The sequence below is a fragment of the Mesoplodon densirostris genome, chromosome 15 (assembly GCF_025265405.1).
Source record: "Mesoplodon densirostris isolate mMesDen1 chromosome 15, mMesDen1 primary haplotype, whole genome shotgun sequence".
Classification (NCBI taxonomy): Eukaryota; Metazoa; Chordata; class Mammalia; order Artiodactyla; family Ziphiidae; genus Mesoplodon; species Mesoplodon densirostris.
Window position 1 is genome coordinate 30,153,235 of NC_082675.1, and position 13,636 is coordinate 30,166,870.

Sequence of the window (13,636 nt, forward strand, 5' to 3'; positions counted from 1 at the left end):
CTCCAAGGACTGAGACGAAAACAGATGCTTTCAAAACAAATAAACCACCAAACAAAAGTTGGACAAGCCCTGCAACTGGAGAGTTGCTGTTCTAGAAAGGATTCCAGAAAAGCCGGTCTGATGGTGGGGGCCACTGGGGAGAAAGCCACTGCCCCCCAGGGCCCCTTCCTGCCTCCCCAGCTTCTGCGGTGGAAGTGACCCTGTTACATGCAGACACGGACTCTGAGCCCGTGGGAAGGAAATGCCTGGTGAATTCCAAGTGTAATTACGGGGACTATCATTTAAGAAAAGAACATTAGGGCTTCCCTGGTGGCGCAGTGGTTGAGAGTCCGCCTGCCGATGCAGGGGACACGGGTTCGTGCCCCGATCCCGGAAGATCCCACATGCCGTGGAGCGGCTGGGCCCGCGAGCCATGGCCGCGGAGCCTGTGTGTCCGGAGCCTGTGCTCCGCAACGGGAGAGGCCACAGCAGTGAGAGGCCCGCGTACAGCAAAAAAAAAAAAAAAAAAAGAAAAGAACATTAGAAGGTTTTAATTGTTTCCTGCTCCCTCCATCCTCCCCTCGGGTCACAGTGATTTCTCACTTAGTCCATCCAATGTGAAGAGTGTGGGATCTGGGGAAATAGTCCAGTGGGGTCTGGGGAAAGGTTTGGGTGCAAGTTCCAGCCCTGAAACTCACCAACCGGTGATCTTGGGCAGGAGACCACCCCTCGCACCTCAGCTGCCCCCTCTTCTGCTAAGAGGTCGTCGTCACTGCCTCACAGGGTCGTTGTGGAGACGGAACAGGAGGTTCTAAAGGTCCACAGCCCCAGGCCAGCAGCACTGTCCCTGCCCCCCGCCCCAGGGCCAGGATCCCTGCTGGGCTGTGCATCTTCCCAGGTAGGGTTAGAACATCTCCACGTTTCCTGCAAGCTTTCCTCTTAGACTCACAGAAGTTCTCAGAAGGTCAGAGCAGAAGGGAGTCTTAGGAATTTTCGAGGACGACCACCAAGGCTGCTCTGCATCACCAGTCCCAGGACCACCACCCTCATCAAATAGGAAAACCGAGGCCCCATCTCAGAGCAAGGTGGTGGCCCACCCGGGCCTCCTGACTGGGCTACGTGTCCCCCCACCCAACCTGCAGCCCTCCCGCCCCCATCCCCCCACCAGCAGCCCCTCCATGATGCAGAGCCCTGCCCACCCAGGGGCTATGCAGGGTGGTGCGGGGTACCTTGGCATTCTGCAGCGGGGGCTGGTAGCTGGACGGCCTGTAGAACATCCTCTGGGAGGCGTCAGTGTGGATGTCACCCAGGAAGAGCTCCTCCACCAGGCGGTCCAGGTTGTGCTGCAGGTACTGCTTCTCCACGCGGACCAGCTGCAGCTCGTGCATGGCAAAGTTCACGGCCCGGGTGCACTCGCGGCCGCCCTCCTCCCGCCACAGGTCGTAGGGCACGTCCTGCACCCAGGGACCACCAGCGGGCGCGAAGCCAGGGCACGTGCGGTTGACCAGCTGGCCGAGCCGCTCCGCCACGGCCTCTGAGTGGCACACGACCTGTACGCGGTGCAGCTGGTAGTCAGCTTCGGTGCCGCCGCGGATGATCCAGGAGGCCTGGCGCAGGCGGATCTTGCCGCGGACCACCAGCGTGTAGGTGGGGCTGGTGCAGCGGTTGCCGCCGTAGTAGAACTGGTAGGCCTTGAACGTGTTGTTGTGGTAGAACCGGTAGGACCTGGTGATGAACTCGGGGCCTGACCGCACCTCACAGCTGCAGAAAAGGGGGAGGAAGACGCTTGTGAGCCCAAAGCAACGAGGAGGAGGCTTATCACAGTGCCAGGAGATCACGGTAATGATAACAGGATGGTACTCCAGGCAGTTCACGGAATCCACACAGCAACCTATGAGCTGGGGGGTGGGGGGTATTATTATTATTATTATTTACATCCCAAGGATCATTTTATTCTGTATTTTTTGTTGTTGTTGAAGTATAGTTGATTTGCAATGTTTCAGGTGTATAGCAGAGTGATTCAGTTTTGTTCTTTTTCAGATTCTTTTCCATTATAGGTTATTACAAGATATTGAGTATAGTTCCCTGTGCTATAAGGGTGGGTATTATTACTGTCCTGTTTTACAGATAGGGAAACTGAGGTACAAGAGCTGAGGAAATGTGTCCAAGGTCCCCTCACCAGTCAGCATCGGAGCCAGATGTGAGCCCGGCGGGGAGCATGGCCCAACACCCATGCTCCCGGTCACTCTACACCAGGGTTGTCCTCCTTTCACTTTATGGACAAGACAGAAGGGCAGGAACCTGCCGTCCTCAGCGCCCCCCTCGGCCTCGCTCCCAGGCGGGAAGGAGGAAGGAGGGTGCGGGGCTGGCCTAGGAAAGATGCTCCGTGTTGTTAGAGATGCTGATTTCCTGACCACTTCCGTCATCTGGACCGTGTCCACAGCAGCCAGGTGCCAGGTGTCTGTCGTCCTGGAACGGAATCTAGTCTCAGGGAGGCACCCCTTGAAGGCCACTGGAAATTCATCCCTTACCCCGTCCAGTCAAAATTAGTTTTCCCTCTAGCAGAAAATAAAGAGGCAAGTAGGGCTCCTTCGGTTGTGCTGCCGACAGTGGCAGAAGGTTTTCTTTTTTTTTTTACTATTAATATTAATATCTTTTAAAAATATTGTTTATTTATTTATTTTTGGTTGCATTGGGTATTCGTTGTTGCACGCGGGCTTTCTCTAGTTGCGGCGAGCGGGGGCTACTCTTTGTTGCAGTGCGCGGGCTTCTCATTGCGGTGGCTTCTCTTGTTGCAGAGCACGGGCTCTAGATGTGCGGGGTTCAGTAGTTGTGGCACGTGGGCTCAGCAGTTGTGGCTTGAGGGCTCTAGAGTGCAGGCTCAGTAGTTGTGGTGCACGGGCTTAGTTGCTCCGCAGCATGTGGGATCTTCCCGGACCAGGGATCGAACCTGTGTTCCCTGCATTGGCAGGTGGATTCTTAACCACTGTGCCACCAGGGAAGTCTGAAAAATGTTTTCTGCTGTGGCATCAGGTAAAGGCTGGATGCCTAGGCCAGAAACACCTGGATGGGACCTTCCTCATCTGGTCTAACTGTAATCAATTTTTACAACTGCAGCACAGCCCACACCAGGAAATGAGGGGGTTTCCTTCCTTGCACTGGGCAAAGAATCTGTCCACTCATCACCTTTAGCCAGATCCTAGTCTCAGTGACATTGAGACTTCAGTCTTATCAGTCTTGGCCTTATAACCCTGCTTGTGTCTATTATTTATATATAAACTTATTAGATACAGTAGTTCTGGTTTGAGCTGAGTGACGAAATCAAGCGGTGGGGCTGAAATCCCAAAGGCCAGTGGTTCTCAAAACTACTATTAGTTTACAAACTGATGAATGGGCCACTTAGAAGTGGGTACCATTAGCTTAGTAAAGACTGTCACCTGCCGCAGGTACTGCCAGACAGCAGCCAGTGGTGCTCTGAGCATCCGTCTCTGTGACAGAGGAGGGAGAGGAAGCCCATGTTCCTTCCCAGGGACAGAGGAGTCCTTCCGTGTGAGCAGCGACTCATGTCTGTTGTAGTTCAGACAGGAGGATCGCCGACTTCTAACACTTCATCTCAGCTTGAGAATCTGTTGATTTGGTCCCAAGCTCAAGCCCACTCACTTCTCCATCGCCCCACCCCCGACGCCCCTCACCCAGGCCTTGGTCATCTCCAGCTGGAACTGCTGAGTCTTTTAATTGGTCATCCCCAAGTTGAAACAACTTGGGACCTGGGACCCTTTTGCTGCAGCGCTTGCACCTGGACACACGTCTCCTCGGGAACAAAATACAAAGAAACTATAAGAGACTAAAAATAACTGCGTGCATGCAGCAGTTGGGGCAAATTATGGATAACAAGATACAAAAAGACCAAAAAGCCAACTGCCACTTCTGAAGAGTCAGGAGCAAAGAAGGGTACTGCACCTGCCCCCTGCACTCAACACCACCAAGGGGTGGGCAGACCGCCTGAGCCACGCCTCCGGCCCCACTCCTGGGCCTGCCCCTACCCTCACCCTATACAAGGAACCAGCTCGCCCTTCCTTGGGAAGCAAGCAAGGGAACCTGTTGTTTGTTCTTGCTCCCCCTTGCTGCACCTGGGGCCCCAATAAAGCCTGGCCTGAATTTCTTGTCTGGCCTCTTATCAATTTCTATTGATTAAGGAGGCCAAGAACCCTGGTGGTCCCCAAGTCACTCTTCCCACCACCCACTTGCAGCCAGAGCGCCCTTCAGTCAAGCTGAATCAGGTTTGAGCACAGCCCTTGCTGAAATCTCTTCAATGACGTCCCAGTTCTCTTAGATTAAAAGCTAAACTCGCAGAGACAAGGCGTGCAGGGGGCCCTGGGGGCCGGCCCCACCTCCTTCTTGACCTGCCTGGGGTTGTTCCCCATCCCCGGAACAAGGGCTCCTGTCCCTGCTTCTCCGGTGCAGCCTCTGCTAGTCCTCCCACAGGGAAAGCTCTTCCCTGGTCTTGCACAGCCAAGGACATCTCAGCTCAAGTGTCCTCTTCTTGGTAGCCCCTCCTACCCCACCCTGTCCTAAAATAGGGGCCCTGGTATTCTCCTTGAGCACCTGTTGTTTCTTCCCTCTTCGTAACACTTCTTTGTAAAATTCCCGAAGACAGGGGCCATGTCTGTTTCATTCGCTGCTATACACACAAAATCTAGAGCAGTGCTCGCGTGCAGTAAATATTTGTGAGCTCCAGAAATATTCATTGAACGAAATGATAAATTATTTAAAAGTACGTCACATTAAGATTGTGCCAATACTGGCCATGCGGTTATTTTGAGAAACCCCATTTTTAGGAAAAAACCAAAACCCAAAAACCGCTAGGTCTTCCTCGTAAGATTTCTTTTTTCTCTTCTCTGGATGCCTGTGATCCCTCCCCAAGGTACCTGGAGGAGTGGTCTGCACAGAAGTGATCAGATCCCATGTTAGCCTTGTGAATTTGCAACAATTTAATGCGCAGGGAAGAGATTGCAGGTCTGCCTCTGGGCTATTTTTAAAAGCTCTAATGGAAGATAAGCCAGAGCTCAAACTGGGATAAATCTCAGCTCCACAGCCTGGAAAAGAAGCCAAGAGCTGCACCCTGGCTGGTTGAGGTGGCATGGGTACCTTTTAACTTACTCTCAGACCCTGAAGCTGTATATTAAATTACCAGAATATGGCTAGAATATTTAGACCATCAGAAGCTTGCAAGTCGTGTTTCAGGGTTGGTGAAACACAGACTCCTAATTTCACTTGCTAATGGTTTCTTTTCATACAGGAGTGGTCCTATGGGGTTCAATAAACAAGGACATATTCACTCCCATGTGGGTTCACAGCGGTACCGTATCACCGCTGCTGAGGCTAAGATTTCAACAGGACTGAGCTCTGTTTCTTCACCAACCCGAATTTCAAAGCGTCGCTTTGCTGTGAGTTAGAACTCAGACAACCCCAGAATCACTGTAGATTCTAGAAAGCCTCTGTGCACCTGAGAAAACCTAAGAAGGCTCTGCATAGCAGTGCGCTCTCCAGGACCTCCCGGGACCCCCACCCCAGCCTCTTACCCGGTGGACACCCAGTGGCCCTCGATGGCAGGCGGCATCTGCACAGTGATCCTGGCACCATTGTGGAGATGTTTGAGCATGTGGTGACACTGGGATTCCTTGAAAGCCCTCCAGGCACTTTTCTCCAAGGACCTCGGGTGGGACCTGCTGTCTGGATGAAGGAGGGCAGAGCCCTCTCCCAGCCCTGAAACAGATACATGCAAGGCAGGTGTCAGGGGAGCCGCAGAGACGTGAGGCCAGCTGAGGAGCTGTCCCCGAGGTGGGGACATCCCACAGGTGGGGACATCCCACAGGTGGGAAACGCCAGGTTTTATCACTGTCTTTGCTCTCTAAGAATTCATATTCTACAGTGTCCCAGAAGATCCTCTCCCAGGTGAGAAAACTGGGGTCTGTGGAGATAACAAATGTGATTTGCATGAGGTCGCTTGGCGAGCTCCTGGCAAAGCCTGAGCTCAAACCCAGGTCCACGAAACTGCAAACAAGGCTGTGCATCCCACGAGCAGCTCTTCAGGGCTGCAGGGGACAGGACTGCGTGCTCCAGAGCCATCAAGGCTGGAGATGGGGCTGAGGGGACAGGTAGAGAGGGTAGTCAGGAAGGGTGGACAGGTGCAGTGACACACAGACGGGAAGGCAGAGAGCCAGCAGCTTCAGTGAAGGGTGAACGGAGACGGGGAGAAAGGCCCAGCGAACAGCTAGGAGGTGCCCCACAGTGGGGACTCCCTTCTGCCCGCACCGCCTCATGCACCTCGGGGTCTCTCAATCCCCAAACGGACGCCCTCTAGAGGGGGTGCAAGTCCTACGCCCGCCCTATAAGGGCTCAGGTGTGGCATTTCCCCCAGTGCTCTTCCAAGGCTGCCCCTCAGAGTTGGTGACAAACAAACATATGTTACAGGGTTTTGATTGCACATCTGTATTCTCCATGGGTAAAGGGACACTAGGACTAAGTTTATCTTCACGTCGTCCAGGTTGGCCAAAATTTACACATGCAAAAGTACCACCAGCCTCGTGTGCAGAAGAAGGCAAGGAAAACAGATGGAGTTATCATCTGAAAGCCCACTGTTTCCTCTGAGATTCACTCCTGAAGTGACTCACAATCTGAGAGGTCTTTATTGTGGACCTACTAGGAATTCAGCACTGTGTTAGCAAAAAAAAAAAAAAAAAAATGACACTAGTTAGACAAACGTACAACAATAAAAGATGGATGTTAATGAAACTGTGGTCATCGTTTTGCAATGAATGTTAAATGCAACCTCACCAGCAACCCCATTCAGCCAAACCAGGTGAGCCACACCTGAGCTAGAACACGGGCGACACTAAAACTCAGAAACCTGTGTCAGGTGGAGTAGACACTAATGCTCAGGGCTGTTAAGCGAGGACCCCCTCCGTGGCCTCGGGCTCCCATCCCAGGGAAGGCACTTCCACTGAAACGATGGGCCTGGGTGCTCCGTCCCTGACCCTCCCCAGAGAGAAGAAGGAAACAAGCCTTCTAACTGGGCTATTTTTCTCTGTTTCTTTGCAAAACCAGCCTGTTTTCAAAATACATAAAATACATGCATTTTGATCAGCCCCCTCCCACCCCCATAGTAAGGACCCTTCAGTGGTTGGGCTGTGGCACTGAGCCAGGTGGAGAGTCTGGAAAATGCAGGGGTGACCTGTTGGCAATCCTACATGGACATCCACCTGTACTGTGACTTCTGAGGGGTTATTTATCCCAATTCCAGCATTTTAATCCCCATTTGTCTGGCACTTGTGCTGATCTCTCTCAGTTAGCTTTAAACTAGAGGATGGGGGGATACCTCTACCGACCCCAAGAGTTGTGGTCATCTTGTTGATAGGAAGCACCTCCTAAATTCCGTCAGGAATGAAATCAAACAGTACATCTTGCCATTTGGTGGGTCAATTGAATGATAAATTGTAATGTGGCAGAAATACATATTTTAACTCAAGTCACAAAGCACTGGGAGTTGCGGAAGAGTCTTCTTTAAATATGACACCCAGCATTCAGTAAAGATGTCATGCTCTCATGATCAACCAAGCTATGTTCTAAAAATTGATTTATAAACTCCTTTACACCCTGCAAATGTTTTCCCATAAAGCTAAGGAAAACCGGGAGGGGAGTGGATATCGGTGAAATTCTGGAGCTGGGCTGCTTGGGTTTGAAACTAGATCAGCCACTTAAAGGATTTCATCAAATCCAAGACTTCAGTGATTAAGATGCATCATTATTTTATTACCAGCGACAAAAACACTTGCATTTAAACGATGACACCTGCCTTAGCAGCAGTCCCAACATCCTTGGAGCATGCACAGGGCCTCCGACTGCTTTATCTCTCCAAAGAGATCTGGCACCGTGTCTGGCCTTCAGCTGCAACGCTTCACTCGGGACAGGTAATCGGTTTGCTCTGCACGAATCTTGACAACAAGGCTCAAACACAGCCTTATCTTTTTGTGGCATCTTTCTTTCCAAGTAACTGTTTCTCGGTCAGAAAATATGTAAGTGCAGTTACTACCCCCCTCACCGTGATAAATACTCGCCCCACTGATGTTACACGGACACCCCTGGCTCTGTTACTGGGCTGCCTGATTTCCACGCTGTTTCTCTTTTCAGCGCCGAGAGTGGAGTTTACAAGTGAATTCTAACACTTGGCTGCAGTGTTTACTCTATTTTCAAAACCAACCTATCGGCAACTAAACCATAGATGGAGAGTAACAAGGACACACACAGAGGAAGTGACATGAGGACAGCATGGGTCCAGGTTCACACAGGCGACGACAGGTCTGCCGCATGACTGCCACCTGCAGGCTCACAGGAGCCAGAGGCCCCACCCACCGGAGATGCGCACCCACTGCCCAGACCTTATACATGAAAAACTGTAAATCCTACAATCGATGAAACACACGATCAGCACTGTGACCATAAACAAGTCACTGAACACCCCCAAGCCTTCGTGTGCTCATCTGTACGGAGGGGGTGACAGCGCTGCCGTCACTTGGAGTCGGTCTCAGGATTCACTGAGATCATTTCCTTTAGCACATGGTTCACGGTTCTTGTTAGACGTTAGTTGCTATTATTTTAAATGATGAGTAAGGCTCTTGGAGGTCCTGAGAAAGGCCTTCTTAACAGAATGGCTGGAATAATGGTAAGAGTCTCCTGGAGCCCAGCTCACTCTGCGCTCTGGAGGGACAGTGTGCCCAGAGCGAGGCCCGGGCTCCTGGCAGCCAACTAACTGGTGACCTGGATGGAGGGCAGGGGAGGTGACAAGCTCTACTCACTTTAACAAATAACTACACGCTGCCACTCTGTGTAGCTTAAGGGCTGGAAGCATAAAGAAGATTGAAGATAAGTTTTTCTGACCCGGAGGCTCTTAAGGTCTCACTTGGACTGCATGTCCAAGGACAAGGGTGGGATGGTGGAGTCTGGGCAGGAGGCGAGTTCAGAGGCAAAGGAAGGGGCAGTGGTGCTCAGGACCTGCACGGTTGTGCAGGAGGCTGGAGCCGACAGCCAGCTTTTTAACCAGGGGTGGGGAAGACATAAAATCCTAGAACCACCAATTTGCACATCATTAGAAAGCAGGCAGAAGATTAAGTCACTCAGAGTTTCCAGAGGCCAAGCTCCGTCTTGCTACTGCTCCTGTCAGACAGGAGCCAACGTCAGGGACCTGGCAAGGCCGTCGGCCCAGGAGGCCAGCAGGATAGCCAGATGGAGGACTCGACAGCCAGCCCCTCCCCGGGACACAGTGGCTGAGGGCTCACTCGCGAGGGTGGGACTGAATTTTTAGGATGGGAAAATAGGGTTGGAATTTATTCTTTTTATCTTTTTCCTTTGAAATACCCACCAACTCAATGACCCTTAGGGAGCAAAATTAAAAGGGTCAAGTGACAGCAGGCGTTGCTGTCAGGCAGGAGAAGCCGTCTCTTAGGGTCAAGTATGGACAGGGGTCACCAACACTTATTGGCTCGTTTGGTGTGGGACGTGGATTACACCCCCCACCCCCATGTGAGGCCTCCTTCTAGTAAATGGCTGGGAATGAAAAGGCCACTTGAAGCACCTAGTTCAGCCACAGGGGAGGCCATGTGGAATGCTCTCACCTTACATCCCATGACTTCCTTCTCAGCATCAGCCATGGGTGCCCTCCAAGGAGACCAGCCTTAGACTTCTGGTCAACCCAGGGACCCCCGTGTTCCTGCATCGCCAGAACTATGTCAGCTCCAAATCTGAGACTGAAACTAGCAACTCACTCATTCAAACAATCAGAAAGGACTCTCTGCAGGGCCAGGCACTGTGCAGGCACAGAAGCTACAAGCATTATGCCCCAAGGAATCCTCAGTTGGGGAAGAAATCAGAACCCCAGTGGACTTACAAAGGGACTCAGAAAGACGGAGAGAGCAGGCAGCTATGCCTCGAAGACTGAAGAGAAGTGGCCCAGGCAGAGTTTATAGCACATGCCCAACATAAGGAGGGGGCGGGAGATTCGTGCAGGGGGGATGGAGAGGCCTTAGGGAGGGGAGATTGCAGGGTGGCCCAGGAGGGAACAGTGGCAAAACAGAGGCCAGGCTGTGATCAAGAGCTGTGAGTGCGTCATCCTGAGGGTGGACTGGGCTGAAACGGGGAAGAGGAACCACCCAAAGCCTGTAAGCAATGTAACGTAGGATAAGGATTCCATTGTGAAAAGACTGCTTTTCCCTTTTTTTGGAGGGCTAAGAAGCAGGAAGATCAATTATGAAGCTTCTGCCATGGTTCAGTGCATCATTTTTGCCTGAATAAATGAGAAAGATAAGAGAAGGGAACTGCTTTCAACAAAGCAGTAAATCTTTTTGGTGGTCCCGGAGAGGCACTGACCATCTTTGGCATGTTGTGGGAAAAGGTATTACCAAAAAGTTATTTGAAAAGAGAGGAAAGAAGGAAGGGAGGGAGGGAAAGACGGCGAGAGGAAAGTAAGGGTCTGTACTAATTTAGCACTATATCTGGAAAAAAACTTTTGCAAAATACTTATGTGTCCACTTTCATACATCTTCAATTGTATAAATAAACATCCAACTTAAGGGTGGTGACTAGCTGTAGTAATAGTTCCTGCCTGAGTGTACTTATTAGTTATAATAATAAATGTGCTTATTATATAGAATAACTTTAAAAACCTCCACTTGATTGGATTATCTGTATAATCAGAAGTGTTGACTAACCACAGCATTTGGTTGTTGATAATTCTGCTATTGAACGTTGAGTGCAGTTGACATTATGATCTTTCAGGCTCTTAAGGCAGATCACAGTGAGGTCATCGTTAGGAACCTCAGTGCCTGTGTGATGTTGCTTTGGATACAGAGGTAGTGGGGCGGACAGGTGACAACCCTATTTAGTCCAAGAGAGGGTTTTTCCCCTTGTGTTTCTCATACGAGTGAGGAAGCACACGTGTAGGAGGGCACACACACATAACACACACACAAATAACATCAAGACACACACAAATACAAAGACACACACAACATCAAAGCACACACAAATAACATCAAGACTTTGATAAACTGAGGATTCTAGATATTTGGTCAGTTGCGAAGATTAGTTCATTGGGCTCCATTCATTAAGATTTTTGCTGTAAATGAATGCAAGGAAAAGAGCATCTCGAAGCGTTAAACAACATCAGTGCAGTAAGAAAGGGACTGAGTTTTCAGGCTTCAAGGTGACTTTGGCTAAGTCATCGGATAGGTGCCTTTCGTTCCCCTGTACAAAGTGAAAATTACAGTAATGGGGATAATAACTAATGTTTGTAAAACACTCGAAGGCTCACTTCACGCCTATATTATCTCATATATCAAATTCCAGTTACTACACGGGAACAGAAAGGAGTGGGTGGAGAACCAGCCTTCAATGTCAAGGGTTCTACGAACAGCCAGCCCCTGATACCAGTGCCAGTGGGAGCCACCACAGCACCGCCCCGACCAGTGGCTTTCTGATGAAGCAGGTTATCAAAGTGACCTCACTACAAAATGGTCTCCAACATCCGGGGTCCCATGGCCTGGGCCCAGATCAAATGATTATGACAAGGGGGCAGCTTCTTTCAAGTACGGGTGGGAGAAAAATGTAGACCCTGGAAGGAAATTGTTCTCCTGTTGAAAACAAATTAATTCCCGAAGGCTTTAGGGGACAATTTTATAGATGACCATTTGCAGAGAACTACATGAGCTCCTTGGGCTCTGGAGGGTGTATCACATGCACAGGTGTGTGTGTAGGTAAGAGTTCTTCACTTCCACGGATGAAATCACTCACAACGATTTTTACAGAATGATCTTTACCACTACCATGATTGCCAGTCTACTGTTCAGAGAGTGAAAACTCCCAGAGATAGCAAATAAAAAACCAGATTTCCCCAAACAGAGGAGGCACAGGATTAACCATTTACATGGGCATCTGTACCCTAAGTTCAAGGCCCGTGAGGTCAGGTGACTGTTGGCATCACCCAAGTCACCAGACTCTGCACACAGAAAGCAGCCCTGAGCACAGGCTTCAAAGGGAACAAATGCAGTGTTTCTCTGTTGCCTGAAGCAACGCTTATTGCTGAGCCTGTTGTTCTCCAAGAGCGAGCCAGGCCACCGACAGGGACCAGGCAGAGGGCAAAGGGCATGGGGCGGGGGTTGGAGCAGAGACCCTGAGTAGTCCCTTCAGCAGGTGGCTGAGGGCCTACTGCGTGCGAGGTTGTCTCCAAGGCCTGCCCCATCGCTGACATGTGAAGGGAAACACGGCGTGTGGCCAAGTCCCCGGGAGAATCCTCTTGATATACTCAGCAGCTTTTCACCTGTCTACCTAGATCGAGAACCCAAAGCGCCAAACCACTTTACACACAATAAAATGTGAAATGAGTTCGGAAGGAGACACTTTTCAGGCACACTTGGGACTGAACTCATCTTTGATCGGGTTAGTCACTGCATAGGTACTTTAATGCTTAAAAAAATAAAATCAAAACAACCAAATAAATATAATGTCAAGACATTCACAATGGTGGTCTCTGAGAGGGTCTCTGAAAGGCCCTTTCCCGCTCACTTTGCACCTTTCTGTCCTTGATACAACGTGACCTGCGTCACTCCCACACCAGAGTGAGGAAGCATCTCACGGTGGAACTGGTGCGATGCAGAAAAACACGCAGCAGAGAAAACGGGAGCGATGAGGGGAAATGCAGGTGATTACTTTGCCGTGAAATCGCCCAGCCCCAGTAAAAGAGCCCTCATCACTGTAATGTGGGCTGTGAAGTCGAGGCAGCTACGTGACCGCCTGCACAGCTTCCATGTTTTGGAACAAAAGCTGCCGTTCACTCCCAGGTGGGCACCTACACTCACCAAGCGCTTGCTTTTATTTCCATGTTGTTGGAGATCAAAGCTGAGAGAGCTGCTTTTGCCAATCTTTCAACCTTATCTAAAAGCATTTTCCCTTTATGAGAAACATAGTAAAGTCAGGATTTCAAATTCCTGGTTTCATTTAACTTTTGATGAAAATGAGGTAATTTTCTAAGTCGTTTTCTTCTAAGGCCATGGTCCCCGGGCCAGACACTGGGGTCCAACCACGGACAGCATGGTTTTCCTGCTGGGCCTGGAGCTGACGGCTGCCGCCACAGCCATGCTCTTCACACAGTCGTGTGTGTGTGTGTGTGTGTGTGTGTGTGTGTGTTCATGGTGTGTGTGTCTGTGTGTGGTGTGTCTGACTACGTACATGGTATGTGTGTATTTGTGTGTCTGGTGTGTGCATGATGTGTGTGGGGTGTGCGTGTGTGTGTGGAGTGATGGGATTCCCAGCAGGGACGAACACCGCGGTCAAGGGCAGTGTGCCAGCCTCCCACCTCTGGGCTCTCCCAATAAGCTCTTCTCATCCTGCCAGGTATTCTCAGGACTCTTCAGGAAGGGGGGCTGCCCCTCCTCACAGCCCTGTCCCCAGCCGGCAGGGACACAGCCATGCAGGAGGCCCTCTTAATGTACCTGTTGACCGAATGGTTGGCTGAAGGCATGAAGCTAGAAAACCCTTCGAGAACAGACGAGCCTCAGTAACTACAGGGTGACACCACATCCTTACTCTGACCTAGATCCCTATCACA

General features: G+C 50.7%; 1 protein-coding gene across 2 annotated transcripts in view; it reads right to left on the bottom strand.

Annotated features, from left to right (window-relative positions):
• Positions 1–13,636, bottom strand: part of APCDD1 (APC down-regulated 1) — a 31,650-nt gene that overhangs the window by 14,095 nt on the left and 3,919 nt on the right. The window contains exons 2-3 of one of the 2 annotated variants that reach the window (XM_060119403.1): positions 5,562–5,745; positions 1,209–1,740 (exon numbers count right to left, since the gene is read on the bottom strand). In XM_060119403.1, the coding sequence (XP_059975386.1) occupies positions 1,209–1,740; positions 5,562–5,745 (716 nt within the window). Of the gene's footprint in view, positions 1–1,208; positions 1,741–5,561; positions 5,831–13,636 lie in introns of those variants that run through there. The other variant, XM_060119402.1, reaches the window with a different exon arrangement.